Source organism: Acomys minous (assembly GCF_964271855.1).
Source record: "Acomys minous genome assembly, chromosome: 2".
Classification (NCBI taxonomy): domain Eukaryota; kingdom Metazoa; phylum Chordata; class Mammalia; order Rodentia; family Muridae; genus Acomys; species Acomys minous.
In genome coordinates, this window is record NC_140484.1 from 123,767,662 (window position 1) to 123,791,891 (window position 24,230).

The 24,230-nt window shown below is 36.6% G+C and overlaps 1 protein-coding gene across 10 annotated transcripts in view; it reads left to right on the forward strand.

The window, feature by feature from the left end:
* Positions 1 to 24,230, forward strand: part of DLG2 (discs large MAGUK scaffold protein 2) — a gene marked incomplete at its 3' end in the record, with an annotated part of 1,901,401 nt that overhangs the window by 404,084 nt on the left and 1,473,087 nt on the right. For all 10 annotated transcript variants that reach the window (XM_084767719.1, XM_084767691.1, XM_084767717.1 and 7 more), the window contains one exon: positions 11,000 to 11,074. In XM_084767719.1, coding sequence (XP_084623845.1) covers positions 11,000 to 11,074 — 75 coding nt within the window. The remainder of the gene's footprint in view (positions 1 to 10,999; positions 11,075 to 24,230) is intronic.

A 24,230-nucleotide genomic window follows, 5' to 3' on the forward strand; every position in this document is an offset into this window, starting at 1 on the left:
TCATTTTAATTATATAGTATATTTTCTCTATAAAAACATGAAAAATAACCAAAAAGCTATTTGATATGAAGCTGACAAATGGCTTCATCCTCGTAGGTGCCTGTGCTCACCGTCCTATACAGGAGCATGGGAGAATTGGCTACGTTGCAGGGTTTAATGGTGTTATTCCTTTTTAAAAATATATTTTATTAATTTATTCATATTACATCTCAATTGTTATCCCATCCCTTGTATCCTCCTATTCCTCCCTCCCTCCCATTTTCCCCTTACTCCCTTCTCCTATGACTGTGACTGAGGGGGACCTCCTCCCTCTGTATATGCTCATAGAGTATCAAGTCTCTTCTTGGTGGTATTCTTAAGGCAGGTGGACTCAGTTTCTAGTTATGAGCTTGTCTAGGAAGCTACTCGCAGAAATGTTGCTGTTATCTTTTCTTGATTTGCATTTCAGAGAACAAAGCATATGAGTTCCATCCAAAGATTTTGCTCTATGTAAGCTCTAAAAGAAACCAAATCCACCATCATGTTTATCGTTTGAGGCTCATGCACTCCCCACAGGTGACACAGCACCATATACAAGGATACAGCTGTGCTGTTATGTGGTTAGGCTTTAGGTGGTTTCAAATGTCCCGTTCATAATACGCTGAAGCCCCTGAGAAAAATGACTCCGAATAATCAAATAGTTTTATAGGAAGATGAAATAATCAGTGGAGACTCTCTTTGAAGACCACTTAGAGTGAAAAAAAAAAAAACCAAAGAATGTTCAAAAGTCACATTTCAAGATATTAATCACATTACTCATCTCCACTTGTGGTAATTTTTGTTGTAGGAAAACACAAAAAATTAAGATTTTTTAGCTTACATCTCCTGTATTTCATGCAATTATAATGAAAACTAGAAAGGAATTTAAATGTCTTAAAAATACTTGTTAAATTTTGAGATTATGACATAATTACAACATTCGTCCTTTCTCTTTCCTCCCTCTAAGCCTTCCCATAGAGCCATCTATACTATTCTTCTGGTTCTTGGCATCTTCTTTCATTAATTGTTATTACATGCACTTATGATATGCATGTATATTCCTAAATCTAACCTGCCCCTGATTTTTTTCATTAATTTATTTAGATTACATCTTAGTTGTTGTCCCCTCACTTGTATCCTCCCATTCCTCTCTCCTTCCCTATTTCATCCTATTCCCCTCCTCTAGGTTTGTGACAGAAGGTTATCTCCTCCCCCACGATATGGTCACAGCCTATCAAGTCTCATCCTGGTAGCCTGCTTATCCTTTCTCTGAGTGCCACCAGGCCTCCCCACCATGGGCAGGTGGTCAAATACGGAGCACCAGAGTTCATGTCTGAGTCAGTCCCCGCTCTCCATTCAACTGTGGAGAATGTCTGGACCATTGGCTAGATCTGAATATGGGTTCAATGTTTACTGCATGTATTGTGCTTGGTTGGTACAGTGGATTGAGCAGACACCCCACGTCCAGATCTGCCCATCATGATGTTCTTCTTATGGGTTTCTAGGACCCTCTGGATCCTTTTATTTCCACATTCTCCCATATTTCCCTCATCTAGAGTCCCAATGGGAATTCTCTGCATCTATCCCAATCTGGTAAGTGAAGACTTTCATGGGACTGCCCCTGATTTTGAAAATCTTGAATATTATTTAAATAAACTGTGAGTAAAAAAATCAGTTTTGACCAAATAAATTCTCTGTCCTTGCTTTTTAAATGATTCTCCTGGGGTTTCATTCCATGATAATTTTTGTTAGTTTTTTAAAACTAAAACTGCCCTGAATTAATACACACGAAATTTACATTAGCAGCATTCAATGCTATTTAAATCAAGGCCAGACCTAATTGCTGGTTTGTCCTGGCTGATGGCTTGGTATTATCTAAAAATTCTTCATCAATTGAAAGTTCCCCAAATCCATATTTATATATATCAGACGGCTGCAAATGTACAGGTATATCTATTCACCCCACATTTTTGTTGAATTTTTGTATAATTTTAAGTATCTAAGTATTCTTCTGGGAAGAGAAAATCTTGTACATTTAAGTTGATGGCATGGCGTTTCATGTCTATTTTCAAACAATACCACCTAACATACGTGCATGTTTTGAAATCCAAGAAGATGAGAGGAACAATTTATATAAATTGTATTTTTATAGGTCCTAATTATATGTTATCAAAAGCACATTTTTAAAAATCCTTTATCCTTTGGAAATATGGTAATTGTAATAGTACCCTTTTTCATGCAGTTATTTAACTTTCAAAAAGTAGAAATTTTAAATTTCATAAAGAATTAAGTCAGCTAAAGATCTTCAGCCATTTTCTTTATATCTATGATTACAGTGTGAAAAAATGAATTGCTTTTATCTAGTTTCTGTATTGCACTTTTTTTTCCATCTAAAGTTAGTTTTGCTGTAACAACATGAAATTTAACATAATTTTAACTATTTATTTACCAGTCACAAAAGGTCTCTTTACAGTCAAAATTTAAATATACTTGGGAAGAGGAAGGTAGTCAGACATTTCTAGATGTTAAAGTCACTCTGTTTCCACAAGACTTTGTAGTTTATGGTTTAATAGATGATATCTACCAATGAAGAATCCACTGATTTCAGCACAGATCATGTCCAAAATTTCTTCATTGCAAGAAGAAAAATAAACTTTTGCCCATTTTTGGGTTGTCTTCATTGTTAAATACAGTGCCAGGATGAAAATATTAATTACATTTAATGCACTTGGTGAAACTATGTTTTAAAATCTTGGACTCCAAAGCCTAGATTATTATATATAAATGTACACTGTGTATAATGTATAACTTTGAGGATTTAGAGAATAAAGGAATAATGATACATGACTCTACAGAATGGTAAAAATACATTGTATTTCTTAGACATATTAGCAGACCAGTGAACTCTAGTTCAGGACCTCTACTGTATAGTCAACTTAGATTCCCAAATTTAGTCATCTTAAAACTGCCCCTGCTTTCTGACTTTTCTTTGTATCTTCTTTTTATTAATAGAAACTTCCAAATGACACTAAGAGTTGAAGTTCTTGGTATTTGCTAAATGGGTTCTCACATTTATTCTCATTAATTTTCATGGTACTCCTGTGAGGTAAATATTATTATCCTATGCTCAGAGGTGAGAATATAAACTCTGAGGATCTAAGTGGCAAAGAAGAAAGATCTTTGCTAGGAAGAATTATGTAAGTTAAGTATTCATCTCATTACTTTACAAAATGCATTCATCCTTACAGAAATCCTTTAAATTGGGCGTAGTTTGCTATTTTATAAAAGTGCAACTCAAACTCATAGAGGCTAAAACCCCAAATCATCCAAAAGAATAACTAATAAATAACACTCTGACACTCTAACCTAGATGCAGTGGGTTCTTCATGGTCGTAATCACTTCCATTGACAAACTTTCAGGATAGATGTGATGATGAAGTGCACTGACAATATATTTAAAGCACTTGACAGCTAACTGGTACCCATAAATATTAGCACTTGACAGCTAACTGGTACCCATAAATATTAGCACTTGACAGCTAACTGGTACTCATAAATATTATTTCATTATATCTGTGAGAAACTACTACTTTTGCCTATAGTTCTTTGTGTAAGGTTGAGGCCTTGTGGGCTATTCTCTGTCCACTTTGGCATGATTATTGGTGTTTTCCTTCTTCAGCTCATGCCTTGGCAATCATGCTCTTGAGATTTATGGATGTGGCTTCTGACATTACTATGAGACACAATCTCACAGAAAATTACCAACTCCTCTGATTCTTATAATCTTTCTGCTCCCTCTCCTGTAGTGTTCCCTGAAACTCCTTTGTAGATGTGTCCATTGAGACTGCACTTTTTTTTTTGGCTATGGTTTTCTGTTGGGTGCTCTCTCCAGGAGCCAAAGAATATCTGACAGAAACTCCCATACCAGACATTAGAAGCAATCTTTTGAGTTGTTGGCTGGGGATGTCCAAGAGACATCCAAAACATACAGACTATTGCTGTTACCCTTTGATCCCCACAAGTAAGAGGTAAGTCTCTATTGTGGAAGATGCCATGCACTTCAGAAATGTCCAGAGACCTCTTAACTGCAACTGACATAAAGGTATTGTCCCGAAGTACTACTAGCTTTCATGGTACCATAATGTAAGCAAACAACATCCCTAACCAGCTGTGATGTCCCATGAACCACACCAATGACCAGTATGACACAATGATGCTAATGGTGCAGTAGTGGAACATCTATCTTAGAGTCACCAAAAGCTCTCTAATTAAAGTTAAGGCTCACTCAACAAGAGGGAAAGCATGCCTGCACTGAAACTCTTGCTAACTACTCAGTACTAGTGAAGTCATGGTTATTACAGGAGAATCTACAACTGCTAACTTACTAAAGTAGCATAAACTCTCAGAACAATCTATAACTATCTGCCCTTGTACTCACAGATAAGTGCAGTCTCCAACCCTCAAGAATAATTATTTTATTACATGATTTTAATGTGGTATTTATAGTCATTATATGATTTCATCACAAACTGTATCTCTGGTAGCTTGAGCAACTGACTTCCTAGAGTCTTGTGGGTAGTGTGAGGAGACTCAGTTCCACTATCACTGCCCACTGAATGCTTCTTGTTCTCAGCATCCTGTGCAGAAGGACAGGATGCATGGCTTCTGTCTTAGTAATTATTTCTTAAGAAAGAAATTAAGCTAATATCTTTAAAACATCTTCTAAAATGAAAAAAAAATGAACCTAGGATGTATATTCTTGTGATAAAAATAGACTAGTATGAAAAATAAAACACAACAGGATTAGGAAAGGGTAAGGTCACAGTGGGAGAAATGGGTAATTGTGGCCAAAATTGAAAGGAAAAAAATATTAATCAAGCTTATTCTTTACAGCTCTAAATAAGACAACACACTAGATAGACTCACTCAAGAGTATACCATAATTAAACCAACTTTACTTCAGGCTCCACATTATTTGCATATAATGGTTAAGTGTCAGTGGTCCTCAGCTTGCTTTGTAACTGAAAACTTGAGCAGTTACATGACTTGTCATCACTTAAAAGGATCAAAAATCTCACAATCACGTAAAATCAAAAGTCTACTCAGCTCAGTTATTAAAATTGTCCAGTCCTGGTAGGCCTGGTATCATACACCTTTAGTCCAAGCACTTGGGAAGAAGAGACTAGTGGATCTCTGAGTTCAAGGCCAGCTTGGTCTACAGAGTGAGTTCCAGGACAGCCAGGATTACACAGGGAAATGCTGTCTCAAAAAAGAGGTCATCCTTTTTATTTTTGCAACATTTTCACATTTTTTGGGTGTTTTATGAAGCAAGTCTTACATATGTATATAAAATTTTTATCTTCACTTCCCAAATGGTGCACATTAATGAGTTTCAAAAATAAAAAGGGTAGTTGTAAACAACTTTTTTTAAATGGGTGAAGATCATTGTTTAAACAGAAGAGTGGAAGATGTGATGCTTTTCTCACTCTGTCATGAAGGAGTCCATGAAGGTTAGACTGGGGATTGATGTACTACTACTATAGTTGCTGTAATAAATACTGAAACCTCAGTGGCTTGAAAAAAAAAAAAAGAGGTCATCCCAAAACATAGTCAAAATTTCAACTACTTCCCAGATGAAAGACTCTTGCTGTGGAATCTTCAGATCAGACATCGATGTTGGGAATGATTTTTAATTTCATTTTTCTCCTCCTCCATTGTTCACCAGCTGGAATGCTTCTGCTCTCTGAGCTTCACATATGATGATGACGACACGAGCAACAAAATAAAAGAAAATGGCAGGTCTTTGCAAAGTGTTGACTGTGAATAGAAATAGTTCAAGTCTTATATTATAGCTTTGGTTTTTTTTTTTTTTTACTGAGGAAAAGAGAGATTATTAAGTTTGGATCATCTAAAAAACAAATGGTAGTGGTGAATTTTTTGCTCAGGCATCTGACTCCAGATGTTTTCTCATATGGGTGTCTGTGTTGCCTTTGGGAAGTTTCTCCTTCTGAGCTTCTTTGACTAGATCTACAATGTGATCGATGCATTTCTTTCAGCTGGACATTTTGTAGCAATCCGCCTTAATAAAGAGTTATTTTAGCAAATATAATGCCTCCCTAATCGATTGGAATTTTTTTTTGCCTTAATGAACAGTGAGCTCATGGGATGCCTTTTGACTCAGTACCAATTTGCCTTATTACCTCATTGGTTAAACTTATAGGGTGGGAGTCAGATTCAGGATACAGACCTAAACCTAAGATGGGTATGCTTTGTTGTAGGTTAAAGACCAATTTTTGCCCCTTTTCAAGAAGGTAAAACTCAACTTATTTCCCAAGGAATGTCTCCTCCTGCTATGTAAACATCCCTATATATGCTCCTCATAGAAATGATGGAGCCTTGATATGGGTTCTTTGTCATTGCCCTGAAAATTGTGTGTGCTGCTTAGCATCTCCTTTGGAACCTCATTTCATTCATGTCTTAGGCTCACAGGATGAATTTCTGATGTGTTCTAGTCTGTGCATATATTTTAACACATGTTGTTCTTTTGATCCTGGTAACATGATTTCCTCTCCAGAACATCTTTCTTTGAAGTTACATGTTATTATGGAAAATAAGAATTATTTTGGATAAAAATATTTTCTGTTTTTCTTTATATGTATGTTTATAACATAAATAAAACATATTTATAAGTATTTGTACACATTCTATGTGTATGTGTTTACATGTAATTATATTGATATTTTAATCTCTAAAAAGCAATGATTTCAAGAATTCTGAGATGAGTTTATAACTGTTAAGATTATGAACAGTTACAATATCCATAAATAAACTTATATTGACTTCTCAATTTATCTTATCCTCAGAAATAATGAAAATTTTGGTTAATTAGACACATATTTGGTTGGTGCTTTGGGGTTTACAATGTATAGACTGTCTTTTACAATGTATATCCATCATTCCAAAAAATGTCTATCAGCTTTTGGCACATTAGAGAAAATGCTGGACTAGGACATTTAGAAAGGTATGACAAATTTTAAAAAAGAAAAGTATAATTAAAAAAAAAAACCAAGAGACTGAGAGACCTGAAACTACATCAACCTATTGTATTGTTTTTTTTTAGATGCTGAAAAAGAATTTTTTTATTGTTTTATTCATTTTATTATTTTCTTTTTTTCATTTTTTTATTAGTTTATTCTTGTTACATCTCAATGGTTATCCCATCCCTTGTATCCTCCCATTCTTCCCTCCCTCCCATTTTCCCCTTATTCCCCTCCCCTATGACTGTTCCTAAGGGAGATTACCTCCCCTTGTATATGCTCATAGGGTATCAAGTCTCTTCTTGGTAACCTGCTGTCCTTCCTCTGAGTGCCACCAGGTCTCCCCCTCCAGGGGACATGGTCAAAGGTGAGGGATACAAAATTAACTCAAAAAAGTCTGTAGCCTTCCTATACACAAATGACAAGCTTGCAGAGGAAGAAATTAGGAAAACCACACCCTTCACATTAGCCACAAGCAATATAAAATATTTAGAAGTTACTCTAACTAAGCAAGTGAAGGACTTGTTTGAAAAAAATTTCAAAACTCTGAAGAGATTGAAGATGACATGAAACCTGTTGTATTGTAAAAAACCAAAACTTACTGATAGTTTTTCTCTTGAGACATATTGGTGAAAGTTAGTATTGCCAATTCATGGAACTCAATCTAGGGCTTTAAATGCTGTGGGTGGATGAATGGAGGGAAAGGGGCAAGTTCATTTGCAGGGAAATTTGTTATTAACTTTGACTTCAGATGTTTGTTTGCAGAGCTGGTCAGGCTCCTGAAAAACTGCAATGCTATATTTTTTGCTTACCAGTTAAGCTAGTGGGAGAGTGGTCTTTTTCCCCACTCCGAATATTAATTCCAAGGGCCAGAGACATGGAAAGTAGGAACTACATCATAATGTCACATTTCATAGTGTGCACATGAAGACTTTTCAGAAATAAGAGAAAATTCTTAAAATTTCATTTTCTCTCATTTCAGATGGCAGTTCCCCCTAACCCATGTCATATCTGTTTTCTTTGAAGGTCCAGCAAAATGACAGATATAATGTGGGGCTGGGTTTTCATTAACCACACTGAAGTAGAAGGCTCTTTTAGACCATTTGTTCTGCAGCAGTGCTCCCCCCTTTGTAAAATTACTCAAAAACGAGAAGATGAGGTCCGATTGGAATTCAATGGTACTTGTAGATAACACTTCCCTAGACTAGAGTGATTGCAGCTATCAGCAGAGAGTACGTACTTTGGTTGAAGAAATATATTACATTACTGAGTGAATGGGGTTTGACAAGATCACTTACTAATGCAGTGCTCCCCAATGCTTCTACCTAATATGATTATTTTGTATCTATCATATTTTTGAGTAATTATATTGCTCACACAACTCACATGCTTACTGGAGTTTCCTCTTTACTATATAGTTCATAAAGATGTACAGTAAGTATATATATATATAAAAACAAGCTATCACACCCTTCTCTCCATGGTCTGAGAATCATCTCAGAGGACTTAAGGGCCAGTGTTGGTGGAGGACTAGAAGGCAGCAGTATTTTTTTTGTACAAAGCAGGGAAGTTATACATATAAAGCCAAGCAATTTTAACAGCGTGTACAAACAAGGCCTGGGCAAGATTTAGCCAGACAAAATTCCTACAGGGAGCAAGGAGAGCTGGGGACAAAGTCACATCCCCTGGTCTGCAATATGGCTGCTGGGAAAAAGAAGAGGCAAGGTTCAATAACAGTGATATTTTGACCACATTTCAGTGGAGGGCCCCACGAGTTAAGAGTATTTTGGCAACAACAATTGGACTTGATGGATTTAAAAAGCAAACCACAACCCACCAACTCCCATCCTCACCCCTATCCAAAAATCAAAGAGAACATGAAATTGGATAGATAGAAAGGTCTAGATGGATCTGGAGGGAGTTCGATGAGAAGACAATAAATATGATAAAATACATTGTATTTTTAGTAATTCTCAAAGAATCAATAAATCTTTAAAAAGAAACAATCACAGATCATCAGGCTTGCATGGCAGTTGCTTTAACCTCTGAACCATCTTGCTCTTGCTAGGTCAATAACTAGCATTTTAGTAGTGCTGTTATCCTAAAAGCCTTAAACCTTCACAGACACACAGACACACAGACACACACAGACACACACAGACACACAGACACACACACACACACAGATTGAGAGAGAGGGAGAGAGAGAGACAGAGAGAGAGAGAGAGAGAGAGAGAGAGAGAGAGAGAGAGAGAGAGAGAGAGAGAGAGAGAGAGACTTATTTATTTATCTAGCATAAATCAAAATAGGAAAAAATGCTTTTTCTATCCTTGTATGTAGTGATCTGAAGAGAATCAGTATTCATCACTGATAATGTTTCTGCTAATTAGTCATGTTAATAACCTTGTTTTACACAGTTGATTTCCAAGAACATCTAGTGACAGCAGGTACATGGCCAAGCTTAGCATGAAATTGCGGTCATCTGACAACTGAACAATATGCCTAGTGAGCTGTGCTAGCCCTGCACGTCATGTTTTGATTTAAGCAAGAAAACAGAAAATAGCTTTACATAGAGATTGATGATATGAATTCGTTTCTACAGTGACTTTATCCAAAATCACTCATACAGAATTTCAGAGCTTACTGCTGCCTTGAAAGTAAATCACCTCAATAAAGATTGCTTGGAAATGTTGAAAAATTCACTGAAACATATATGCTCAAATATTTGCATTATAAGAGCATAGAAATTGGTAATGCAGCTTTTCATTCCGTTAAATGAGAAATATTAGGGTGCTTGATATGATCAAATCAGATTGTTTGATAACATCCCTTTAGCCTCACAGAGCAGATAGCAAATAAAAACAACAGAAGCAGCTTCCTGTAAAAGGAGGAGTGTGCATGAACAGCAATCAGCCAGATGCTTAGTATGGATCAGGTTTTGCTCTTTCCTAGCAGGGTGAGGCTTTGGTAAGTTGCTAAACTCTCGTCAGCCTCAGATGTCCCCCTTGTATAATTACAACATCGTCTCTCTTGATACTCATTGTATTCTTTGTGGTTACTAATAATTTTCTAATAGGTCCAGACCAACCTATAGAAACTAAGTGGCTTAATGGAATCATGTCTGTGTTTTTTTAAATGATAGTTATTAACATTACAGAGTGCCTATATCCTCATATTGAGTAGACAATGAGAGAAGTACAAGATGTTTTATTAGAACCTTACTCTCCTTAGGTCTTATCATTACTGCAGAGATGAAACAGTACTGTCAGCTAAAGAGGGCACTTGATTCCTTCCTGAAAGGCCAATTAGAACTTCAGTTTACAGGATGAAAATATGAAGATGCTAATTAGAGATAAATTACTTAAGCAGGAAGAAGAGTCGTAGAAATGGTTTAGAATGTCAGACTGCTGGTTCTTTGAGCAAATTGTTTCGTGTCTCTGCACTTCTGTCTCTGATGAGGCAAGAAAGGCCTCTATAATCTAGATTATTAACCTCTAAATTCTTGTGTTCTGTGAAATACCGTGGAGAGAATCTCACCACTAGTCAGGAGGGGGTTACAGCTAAGTCTCCGCCTCCACTCCAAAAATATAAGAGTATAGAGTTTGTCAATGTCGATTTGAAAGGAGCAGAGTGCTTCTACCTCTGGATTAAGAGAGTGTTCCTATGACTCTTACCGGCGTCTAGAAGGGCAGCTGCTAAATCAGCATGGTACCAAATTCCTAGGCCCCAGATTAATAAAAGAAAGCACAGGATATTTTCCTATGTCTTGGTAAGAGTAGAAATACATATGTCATTTTCTGTAAGACTGCACCAAAAATCATCCTCAGTAGTTTCTTCAATATTTCTAACTATGCCAGTCAGCATAATGGTTATAAATGTGCCAACTAAATATGTGTTGATTTATATAATATATACAAAATAACCTGATTTTTACTTATTTCTAGCAAAACCAAGGAAAATGCCCAGCCCAGAACTGTTCAGTGGAAGCCCCTGCATGGATGCCTGTCCACCACTGTTCTGTGAGTTATGTCAAGACTGATTACATTAAAGGAGAGATGTTGCTTTGTTCTAGAATAACCTTCCTGGAATGAGCTGGGATGGGGTCTGAATGGCTAGAGCAGAGACAACATTTTGATAGAAAAAAAAAAAGTCTTTCAAACAACAGTATGTTATAAAGTCATCATGACTGAGAATCTATTTATTTATTTTTGAGTCAGGAAAACTTGCAGAGTATTTTGCTAAATGAGGTATTGATGAGTTAGATTTGCATGGTCATTAAAATGAATATATTTGCACATGTGTTTTTCTAAATAGCTGCCTATTCAGCACTACTTGATCTTGAGATGCACTGGAGAAGATGCTTTCACTTTATCATTGTTTTGTTGACTGCTTAATCGTGATGAGTAAATGGACTTGCAATTTCCAAGTCTTCCTGATGTAATAATACACTGCATTTGTGTGGTCTCTTCTATCCGAGAATTATTCAAGTGCTTTTTAGATAAACAGGTACTATGTTATTATCCTTGGCTTGCAGAAGGAAGACTTAACTACACAGGAAATAAGAATAGCACCTCAGTCCTAGAGCAGGCAAGGGATAACATACCCCTACCTCTCCTTTCATGTGCTTGCTCTATTACACTGTGTCATGAAGTAAATGAAAGAAAGGGACTGATTTGTATGATATTCTCTCAGACATGCTTCGGCTGATAGAAATGATAGTGGCACCTCTGGGAATTATCCTTGCTATAACGGACAGTTTTCCTGGCGTGAAATAATGTGTGTGATGGGGACAAGAAATAAAAAAAAGCTACTTTGGGGCATTTCTCTCATTTGACCCTCTCTGCAGGCAATCTAGAAGTGATGTGTAGAGTCTCTTAAATACCTGCATCTATTGTCAAGGTACAAGCTGCTGAAATGGGCCTGTGTACTGCTATGGTGTGACTTGTGCTGCCTTGTAAAGGTGGTAAGCCTTGGGGGAGGCTACTTTTTGTTTAGCTCATGTAAAGGACAGAGCTTCCTTCCTTGGCTTTTCTTGTATGTGAAAGGATGGGAAGATGGGACTCACCTTTAGTCAAGGAGATGATAAAGCTAAATTTTGGAGGGATTCCTGCTGTGCAGAAGCAGTCTAGATTTGCCAGTGACTTAAAGAATAAAAATGTCACTTTTTTTTTGTGTGTGTGAGCAGATGGCCAGAGGGGAGTGTGTGCATAGGGACTCTGCTCCTGCCAGTGAGAAGATGGATTTTAATAATTATAGTTCTTCATCAGTCACTCTTTTATTGTGTCTCCAGTGATATCTTAAAATTACTGATTCATGTGTCTGTTTATTTAAAGAAATGACATGCTCTTCATGGTCCTCCTCTACAAATTCCTCAATAAATCCTTTTTTATGGAGGCCCTGATGGCTGAGGCTCAGGGCTGTATCTCTAGTATCTTTAGTAAGTGCTATATTTGAATGTGGGCTTTGGTAAGCTTTTTCTGTCACTCAAAGATTTCTATACAAAGAAGACTAATTCTGCTATCTGGCCATTTGGTGTTGGGTTTTCATTCTGGAATCAAAATAACTTACAGATGATTTCTCTGCTGGACTATTGATATGTTAGACTTGGACTGGTATGAAAATCAGCACTATTTGATTTTAGATGGATCCATTTGTACTTTTCCTTTCACAGAATCCCAATGAATGTGCACTTTGAGAAATTTATCTTTACACTAGATAAAATTCAGTAATTCCACCCACTTATGCAAATTTCCAGTGATGTAATCATAATGAAGTAGTTTCCCTTTTTATAATCTTTAATAAAGTAGTGACTCTGTTCTGTCACCTATACCCATGTGTGACATCAATACGAATTTTTCAATCTGAAGTCCAAAGTAAAGGAACCATGGCGATGTGTTGTTAGAATATGATGTTTGGAGTGACTGACAATGGTTATCTCTTCTTCATTAGTACTGTTATGAGCCAGAAGATTCCAGACTAGGTCTTCCTTTTGTAGGAGCTAAAGAAATAAGTAGATGACTACAGTTTAAGACTCTTCCTGTAGCTCACGAACCAGTCATGCTGACATTAAATTCCAGTTCTTACCTGGGGTCAGAAAAAGCCACAGGAACCAAATGTGTCTTCTGCTTTGGGGTGGGGAGCCACTAACTTCATAAATCCCCCTGTTATTATTTAAATGCAATCATATTCCCTAGTGTGGAAGGTTTCTTCTGGAAGACCAATGTAGTGCATGATGACTTATTTCTCTCTAGGTAAACCCTACAACCACAGAAGTGGCCTCCCAGTGGTCTTTTTTGTTTGTTTGTTTTTTAAATTTTTTATTAATTTATTCATATTACATCTCGATTGTTAGCCCTTCCCTTGTTTCCTCCCATTCCTCCCTCCCACTTCCCCCCTTCTCCCCTCCCCTATGTCTGTGATTGAGGGAGACCTCCTCCCCCTATATATGCTCTTAGAATTTTGAGTCTCTTCTTGGTAACTTGCTATCCTTCCTCTGAGTGCCGCCAAGCCTCTCCATCCAGGGGACATGGTCAGAAAAGAGGCACCAGAGTTTGTGTGAGAGTCAGATCTTTCTTGGGTTGCCTCAACCTACTCTACCCCACTACTAGCTGATCTCTGTGACAGATACTAGTACCAGCAGAGCTAGATGGATTCTTGCTTCTGAAACCTACTATTTGTCGTAAGGAGATACAAGACTGGTGGCCATTACTATTGATTCACAGGAAGTGCTTTGTGAACATTAGGTCCTGAGAATCTTGGAACTGGCCACTCTAAGGTTTTACTTGTTAAGAAATCTGACTCTCAGGAAAGATCCTAATAATTAATAGATAGCCAAAAATTTATCTTTCCCCTCAAATTGTTGGTTTTATTTATTTACTAGAGGTTTATTTTTTATTTACTTTCAGTGAAAAGAAAAAAAACGTACCATCAGCAATATTTATTGAGTCTCCAACCATGTGTACCAAAGTGGGTGCAATGAATAGTCTCAGACAGAAATTTCCAGAAAGCTGAGATTTAAAATTTTATAGCAGTCTGTTAATTTCACTCATCTAATTCTTTGCAAAAGTTGGATGTATAAAAGAGTCACCAAAGATGAACTTGATAATGATGTATTTCATGATAGTGAAAAATATTGGTAGTTAACTGTATCATTAGCTCACACAGTTACATAACACAATCTGCAAATAGGTAAGGCTGTTTTGGCATTAATTTTCATTTTGTTATCCCTGAGGAAAAAGTGAAATCCATAACTTCATGTTTTTAAGAAACTGTCTCAACTGTCTCAAATCCTCTGAGACTAAACCAGTTATAAATAAAATAATACAGTCTTACATAATAAATGAATAGTCTCTATTATCTTTATGGTTTTTTTTTTTTGAGTGCAGTTGATTCTCTTCTACATTTCTTTTCCACTCTCTTAGTGGTTTTGGGGTGTTTTACTTGGCATTGATTATACTTAGGCTTTGTTACTTGGTGTGTAAATGTGTTAGTCTCCACATGTGTGTTTGCTTCAGTTTCACTTTAACTCCACATCATTTCTCTTTAGTTGTGCTGAGAAGTCTATGTTCAAATGGATTTGCAAATGTCTCTTACCTGCTATGTACTGCTTCCATCACCGTCCAGTCTCTGCCTGAATATTTTCTCTATTGTTTAATATATTATTATTTTTATTGTACTCCACATATATGTAGTAGAAAATCTGGGATGATTCTTTCTAGTGACTTCTTTTGAGTCCAGACTATAATTTTCAGGTTGGGATTGAACCTGGAGGGATTTCTTTTTCACCCCGATCATTGTGTAGGTACACAGGTGTAATTGTAGCTTTGGGATAACTACATATGTATGGGCACATGTATGGGTACCGTGGGCACTAGAACTATACTTTCTCTTACCCACACTAACTGTTTGAATACCCCATTGGTTTGTATGGCCATGAGCAAGATGTCAGTAGTTAGGCCTCTCTGCTACTTTTATCATTTTATTTAAATTTATATATTTAAAATGTATTCACTTTCCATCCCAATCGTAGCCCCCTCCCTCTTCTCCTCTCAGTCCTACCCTTCCTCCTTCTTCCCCCCCCCCCATATCACTCCCATAGTCCTCAGAGAGGGGGACGCTTTCTCCCTTACTAACTGATCCCTGTCTATCAAGTTGCATCAGGACTGCCTGCATTCTCTTCCTCTGAGGCCTGGTAAGGAACCCTGCTAGGGGGAAGTGATCAAACAACAGGCAACAGAGTCCATGGCAGGAACAGCCCTTGCTCCTCTTACTAGGAGACTCGTATGGAGACTGAGCTGCATACCAGTTACACCTGAGCAGAGGGCTTAGCTCCTCTCTGTGTGCTCCTTTTTAGTGCATTAGTCTCTGCCTCCTGCCCTCACACTCCGCGCCTCTCATCCCAGATTTGTTGGCTCTGTTGGTCTTTCTGTGGAGCTCCTGTTCCCCTGGGTCCTCCTATCTCCTTACTCTTCCATCAGTCTCCCTGAACCCTGCCCAAAGTTTGGCTGTGAGACTCAGCTTCTACTTTGATCCCACAATGGGTGGAGTCTTTCAATGGCCTCTATGGTAGGCCCCCGTCCTATTCCTTCTCTTCAACCACTTCCAGTGTCTCTTCTATTTGCTCTTCTGGATGTGAGTTATCTATCCTCCCTAGGATCTTCCTTATTATTTAGCTTCTTTAGGTCTATGGATTGTAATGGGGTTATCCTGTATTAGATGGCTAATATCTGCCTATAAGTGAGTATATACCATGAGTGCCTTTCAGGTTACTTCACTCAGGATAATCTTTTCCAGTTCCATCCATTAGTTTTGATAGCTGAATAGTATTCCATTTAGTTGAAAAGCTGTCTATATGCTCTGGGACTCAGGCACAGACAGGTATATTTCCATTTGAAAAACTTGGCTAGAAGTTAGCTCTTGGCATATGGCAATCAAGAACTTTGAACTTAACCGATTTCAGTCGCATTTTAGAGAATTTCTATATACTGCTTGGCATGGGTGTGGCCTATATATACTTGAATATATTGAGGAATACCCTTAGACAGAGCCTTGACTACTTGACTTTACCTAGATGTTACTTATGGGTGACAGTATTGTGTATTTGGACAAGTTAAAAATAACTAACTATATAGGACCTGGCTAGAATCACTGTTTCTTTACACATTCGTGTTGGTTATTGGAACTTGAAAAGTAGTGCTAAGAGAAAAATTTATGAAAGATAGATTAAAAATAAGTTCTGCTACTCTGGAGCTTATCAAAGCTACTGCCATGTTTCTATATCATTATGTACTATGCATGTTAATTGCAGTAACTGTGAAAATTTAAATAAATGAATATTTAAAAACTAGAATATTATACGCTAAGTATATCAACTTTTGATTATTTACTTATTTATCACCTGTTTTGAGTTATAGCAGATCCTCAATTTTCTTAATAGGTGACAGGAAACAACATGTGTCAATAATATATACACTTGGTGACTCATAACAAAAGAGCTATAAATTTCCTTCTCCAGTTTTTTTTTCAGTGTTTCTAATGTCACTTAACTTTCTATAGAGCTCACATACCCAGAGCATGGCACACAGAAACACATAGCCACCATAAAGTCGCATTGTGTCTGCCCTCTGGGAGTCTTCAGAGTTCCCATGAGGACAGAACCACTGGCTAACTCTGTTGCTGGGAAATTAGACGCATGATGGCTCTGAAGAATATTGCCTTTCCAAAAAACTGGGCACAATTTTTATTTTTTTAGGGCACAGTTTTTACACTATGAACAGTCTCTTTATGGGATGAAAAGTTAGGCCATTATCAGATGATCATAGTTTTAGGAAAATTACAGAAAATTGCAGTGTACAGGACCTTAAATTGGTGGACACAGGGACCAGAGTGTATCTGGCCATATGGACAGCAGTCATGGATTTGGAAAAGAATCACAAGGGGCATTATCTCAGGAAAAAGCCCAACACACTTTAGCAAGTGGGACTGCTGTGGATAGCTCTGGTGTCAATTTTCCTGTAGTCAGGGGCTGAGCATCAAGAAAATATGGTGAAGATTAGTTTGATACATAGGTAGCTCCACTTTTCTTCTTTCCCAGACATCAGAGCACTTTAGATTTATGTTACTTTTCTCTCTGGCTTTAAAAGACTACTGAGAACTGAAGTACTCATATAAAATGTTTCTGTTACACTGATCTTTGAAACATGCCCAGACAAGAAGCCCAGTGGTATTACTTATGGAGAGGTTCACTGGTCCACAGTGATGAAGAAAAGGCATCCTCAGCTAACACACATAAAAACTAGCAAGAAGAATAAAAGACATACAAGCCTGTAGGGAAGTTAGCAAATCCAGAGGTGTGAAGATCTGGAGGTGATAAGCGGAGTGGTCATCAAGTATGAGGAAACCAAAGGCAGCCCCTCCCCCCCCAAAAAAACTAAGCTCAACAAAGTTGCAGCTTCGTGTTCTAAGCTTCCTCTCTTCTGTATGTTGAAATATTTTACTTTCAGTTCTCCTTTTACACAACTTGACTGATGTTTGGAACTCACCATCACCTATCTTTTCTCAATGTCTCCCCAGGAAAAATATGACCTCTACGGATATTTTTCTGTGTGCGTTTAGGAGTGACTTTTCAGTTGATCTCAGTCTAGGGTATAGGTGTTACAATGGCCAGAATATTTTGTGTACTTATTATTATCTATTAATATTCTTTATTTTCTTCATATTACTATGGATCATGTAGTTCATCCGTTTAAAAAGCAATATCAAATAATGTTCTTTAGTTCATTCACAGAATTGTACAAGTTTCACCACAATGAGTTTTAGAACATTTTCTTGACCCTCCGAGAAGCTCTATACTCTGTAGTATCACACCTTTACTGCTCCACCCCTCCGAGAAATAATGGATCTACTCTTTTCCCCTGCCAGACTTGCCTAGTCAAGACAATTCTTAAGTTAAACTTGTGTAATATTCAGTCTTATATAACTGGCTATGTTAATTTTGGTGTATTTTCAGGGTTCCTATGTTATTGCATGTATCTATCCTTTATTACTTTTGGGGGGATAATTGTCTGTTATATGTTATATAACAGTTTAGTTATAATACTTCTCTTAACCCACTTACCAGTTGAGAAACACAAAACTTACTTGTATTTTTGGATATCATGAATAATAACATGGATATTCTTATTTGAGTTTTTATGTGTTTTCAATTTTATGAGATATTAACAAAAATATTATTCCTAGTTCATATGGTGATTTTATGTTTAATATCGTGAAGAACTTCCAAGTAATTTTTAAAAGAAGTTATATTGCTTTATAGTCTCATGAACAACATATAAATGTTTTGTTTTCTATGCATTCTTAACAATTCCTGTTATTGCTTACCATTTTACTGTAGACATAATAGGTCTAAAAAAGATTTTGCTTTGAATTTTGGTTGCATTTACCTAAATATTAACAATGTTAAATATCTTTTAATATACTTACTATCTATTTATTCTAGTTGTAGAAATATCTATACAAAATCCTTTATCCATATACAATTATTATAAATTATTAAGTTGTAAAAATACTCCTATGTTCTGGACACCATTCTTGTAGTTTTATGATTGTAATTTTTTCTGTTCAGTTCTCTTCATTCTTTTTTTAAAAATTTATTCATATTACTTCTCAATTGTTAGCTCCTCCCTTGTATCCTCCTTTTCTTCCCTCCCTCCCGCTTTCCCCCTACTCCCCTCCCCTATGTCTGTGACTGAGGGGGACTCCTCCCCCTATATATGCTCTTATGGTATGAGTGTCTTCTTGGTAACTTGCTATCTTTCCTCTGAGTGCCACCAGCCCTCCCCATCCAGGGGTCCTCCTCAAACTATGGCACCAGTCAAGGAAAATATAGGCAGTAAACTTTGAACTCCTACCCAGACTAGCCGATGGAGTAGTCTAGTTGAGTAGAGAATGAGATCTGACTTCCACACAAACTCTGGTGCTCCATTTCTCTTCATTCTTTAACCCACTTATTGGCACTGTTATCTAAACTATGCTTTTTTTAAATATTAATTTTATTAAAACCTCTATGTAGCTCAAGGTCACATAGAATTACTCTGATATTTTCTCCTCGGCATTTTATAGTTTTAGCTCTTAAGTTTTTCTCTCTGATCAATTTAGAGCTCAGTTTTGTGTATGGTACATGCAGATATCTAAGTTTTGTAGCTTTTCTTGTTGAAGAAAAAATCTATTCATTCCTTACTAAACGGTCTTTGCATTCTTTTTGAAAATCTGCTAAGTATAAACATTCTTTATGAGCTTCATTCTCTTCTATTGAGTTTATGTCTATCTTTTTATGTGGTACAAGATGAGAATCATTTAGAAGTAACCATAGAGTGTTGAGGTCAACAATATCAAAAATTTGATGCTCACAAGTTATTTGTTTCCCCGAAGTCATAAAGCTAGTGAGAGAAAGGTGATTTCAACAAAGTCTGCTTGATTCCAAAATTGATGTCCTCACTACAACACTCTGATTTTTAGTGATGGATATGCTCACTGTGTGGTTTGATTAACTGTTTAAACACATTTATTTGACCATTATTATTCACAATACTTTATTTCCAATTATAGTTATGCACACTGTTAATAATCATAGCTAGTATTTTACCTGCCTATTCATATCATCTACCATTATATGATTTAGAAAATTAGATCAAATACATAGAAGTTCATAGGAAGAAATCAATAAAACCTGTTTTATTTACAGCTATGAAAATGGGAACTATCAGTGAGGAAGGAATAAAGAACCAAAAATCAAAAGCAAGCGCTTCAACTCTTCAGATGTAGAGATTGGTATGCTACATACAAATTTATTAACATTCATAAGCATTTGTCCCAAGTCTACACAGGCAAAGCTAAAATTATGCACAAAACTTTCTGAAGAAGAAATCGGAACTGCTGTTGTGTTTTCTCAGTGCACTCACTGGTATCATCCTAATGTTAACTCTGAGGGACCGGCAGTATGATTCAGACATAGACAAACTCCTAGAGAAGTGAGTTCTTGCATCCATCGTGACCAGCTGTGGTACGTAGAGGAATTTTAATACAGTAATATGGCTTCTTTGGCAACAGATACCATCCAAAGACCCTCTAAGTCTATGTGATCTGGATGGAATTCAGACCTGCTCTCGATTACAGTATGATCTGGCTAGAATACAGACATGACCCTTAGTACACACCTTTAATCTGAAACAGTGAAGTTGAGATTAGTTTATAGAAGGAAGCAGACAATTTGAAAGTGACAAATAGTTGAGGGGCAGACAAAATGACGAATCAGAGAAAGATTTAATGAATGAGTCAGAGATAAGATATACCCAACTCTCACAAGAACAGGACAGGAAAGAGATGCTACTTAAGAGCAGTGCAGAGAGAGAAGAGAGTTTTTTTAACTGAGTTGGTTTTACAGAGGCAGGTCAGAGAAGACAAGCTAGACACAGGTAAAGATAGAATGAGCCAGAGAATGAGAAGGAATAAGAAGATTAATACATATTTCCAGAGTTAGTTTGTGGCCACACAGAGAACAATTTAGTTACAAGCCAAAAGAAGCTAGTTTGAGTCAGTCAGCTTGGTGAGGTGCTTGCTTGTGCCAGAGCAGAAGAGGTGAACCAGCCAGCAAGAGTTCAAAAAGAGCTAGAAAGCCTCGGGAATGCTCTCATTTCATGCCCTGCATCTGAGGAAATAAAAACAACATTTACAGGAGTACTGACTGGATTGACTTTGTGCCTTAGGCAGCAGTGGTCTTGGGGGACAGACAGATGGTGTTAGAGACCTTGATATGTGTAAGGTTAGCTTTGGGCTGATACTGTCACTTACTATTAGCTGTGTACTCATATGTATCGGGATTACAGAGGATTTGTAATAGAGCTTAATATTTGTCTGTTACTAAACAAGAGTGTGCTGATGTAAGGGACTAAGTTTTGAACTCAAATAAGATTATTGAAGTCTTTCAGTAGCTTTATGACTTGGAGCAAAAATGTCACACTCTCTTTGCTTCCCTTTCCTCCTTAACAAATATCTGTAGCAATTAGTACATTTTTATTCATTTATTACTTATTTGTGTCTTTGCATTGCATTATGTTTATTCCATACTATAACTATAAAGCTAAAACCCACTTATAAGTGAGTACATATCATGTGTGTCTTACTGGGTCTGTGTTACCTCACTCAGCATGATCCTTTCTAGTTCTGTCCAATTGCCTGCAAGTAATTTTATGATTTCTTTGTGTTTAATAGTTGAGTAGTATTTCATTGTGTAAATGTAGCAGTTTCTTTATCCATTCTTTGGTTGAAGAACATCTAGGTTGTTTCCAGTTTCTGGCTATTATGAATGAAGTTGTTATGAACATAGTTGAGCAAGTGTCCTTGTTGTATGGTAGAACATCTTTTGAGCATATACCCAAGAGTGGTATAGCTGGGTCTTGAGATAGAGATATTCCCAATATTGTAAGAAAATGTGAGATTGATTTCCAAGATGGTTGTATAAGTTTGCATGGCCACCAGCAATGGAGGAGTTTTCCTCTTTCTCCATACCCCACCAGCAAGTGCTACCACTTCAGTTTTGATCCTAGCCATTCTGATAGATGTACGATGGAATCTCAGGGTTATTTTGATTTGCATTTCTCTGGTGACTAAGGACACTGAGCATTTTTAAAGTACTTCTCAGCTATTAAGATGCCCCTATTGAGAATTCTGTTTACCTCTGCACGCATTTTCAAATTGTGTTATTTTGTTTGTTGGTATTTATTTTTTTTCTATTGTTTTTAAAAATTAATTTATTCTTGTTACATCTCAATGGTTATCCCATCCATTGTATCCTCCCATTCCTCCCTCCCTCCCATTTTCCCCTTACTCCCCTCCCCTATGACTGTGCCTGAGGGGGACTTCCTCCCCCTTTATATGCTCATAGGGTATCAAGTCTCTTCTTGGTATCTAATGTTTTAAGTTCTTTATATATTTTATATATTAGCCATTTCTCCAATGTAGAATTGGTAAAGTCTAATAAAGGACTGTAGACTGTTGTTTCATTCTGTTGACAATGTCCTTGGTGTTACAGAAGCCTTTAAGTTTCAAGAAGTCCCATTTATTAATTATTGATCTTAGATCCTGAGCTGTTGGTGTTCTGTTCAGGGACATTGTCCCTATGCCAATGATTTCAAGGTTCTTCCCCACTTTCTTTTCTAATAGAACTAGTGTATGTGGTGTTATGTTGAAGTCTTTGGTCCACTTGGACTTGAGCTTTGTGAAGTGTGGTAAATATGGATCTGTTTGCATTTTTCTACATGTAGACATCCAGTTAGACTGGCACCATTTGTTGAAGATGATCTCTTTTTTTTTGTTATATGGCATTAGCACATTTGTGAAAAATCAAGTGTCCGTAGGTGTGTAGGTTTATTTCTGGGTCTTCAATTTGAGTCCATTGATCAACAGTCTATTTCTATGCCAGCACTATGAAGTTTTTATTACTATTACTCTGTAGTATAGCTTAAAATCAAGAATGGAGGTACCTCCAGAAGTTCTTTTATTGTATAAGATTGTTTTAGCTATTCTGGACTTTTTGTTTTTCCATATGAAGTTGAGCAGTGTTGTTTCAAGGTCTGTAAAGAACTGAATTGATACTTTGATGGGAATTGCATTGAACTTATAGATTGCTGTTGGTAAGATGACCTGTTTACTATGTTAATCCTACTGATTCATGATCACAGGACATCTTTCCATGTTCTGATACTGTCTTCAATTTGTTTCTTCAGAGACTTGAAGTTCTTGTCATACAGGTCTTTGATTTGCTTGGTTGGAGTTACGCCAAGGTACTTTATACTATTTGTGGCTATTGTCAAGAGTGTAGTTTTCCCTAAATTCTTTTTCAGCCCATTTATTATTTGTATACAGGAGGGCTACTGATTTTTTTCTAAATTAGGCTTGTATCCAGCGCCTTTTCTGAAGGTGTTTATCAGCTGTAGGAGTTCTGTGGTGGAATTTTGGGGTCATATATATATATATATATATATATATATATATATATATATATATATATATATATATATTATCATGGCATGTGGAAATAGAGATACTTTGACATCTTTCTTTCTGATCTCCTTTAGTTGACTTAGTTGAACTTCGAGTGCTGTATTGGAGAGATGTAGAGAGAATGAGCAGCCTTTTCTTGTCCCTGATTTTAGTGTAGCTGCTTTGAGTTTCTCACCATTTAACTTGATGTTGGCTATTTCTTGCTGTATATGGCCTTTATTATGTTGAGGTATGGGCCTTGTATCCTTGATCTTTCTAAGACTTTTATTATAAAGGGGTATTGTATATTGTCAAAGGGTTTTTTTTTTCTGTATCTAATAAGATCTAGTGATTTTTTTTTCTTTCAGCTTGTTTATATGGTGGATTACATTGATGGATTTTCATATGTTGAACTATCTCTGCATCCCTGGGATTAAGCCTACTTGATAATGGTGAATGATATATTTGGTGTGCTCTTGGATTCAGTTTGCAAGTATTTTATTGAGTGTTTTTGCATCATTGTGAGTGAAATTGAAGACATTCTCTTTCTTTGCTGACTCTTTGTGTGGTTTAGGTATCAGGATGACTGTGGTTTCATAGAATGAGTTCAGTACTTTACCTTCTATTTTTGTTTTCTGTAATAGATTTGGGACTATTGGTATTAGCTCTTTTTTAGTGTTTCATAGAATTCTGTGCTAAAACCGTTTCTTTCTTTTCTTTTCTTTCTTTCTTTCTTCTTCTTCTTTTTTTTTTTTTTTTTTTTGTTGTTGTTGGGAGATTTTGATGACTGCTTCTATTTCCTTAGGGGCTGTGGGACTATTTAAATTGTTTCCCCAATCTTGATTTAACTTTGGTAAATGAAATCTATCAAGAAAACTCCATTTCTTTTAGAGTTTCCAATTTTATGGAATACAGCCTTTTGAAGTAAGACCTAATGAATTTTTGGATTTCTTCAGTGTCTATTGTTATGTCTTCCTTTTCATTTGTTATTTTGTTAACTTGGATATTGTCTCTCCACCTTTTAGTTAGTTTGTCTAAGGGTTTGTCTATCTTGTTGATTCTCTCAAACCAGCTATTGGTTTCATTGATTCTTTGTTTGTTCTCTTTGTTTCTAAGTTACTGCTTTCAGCCCTGAGT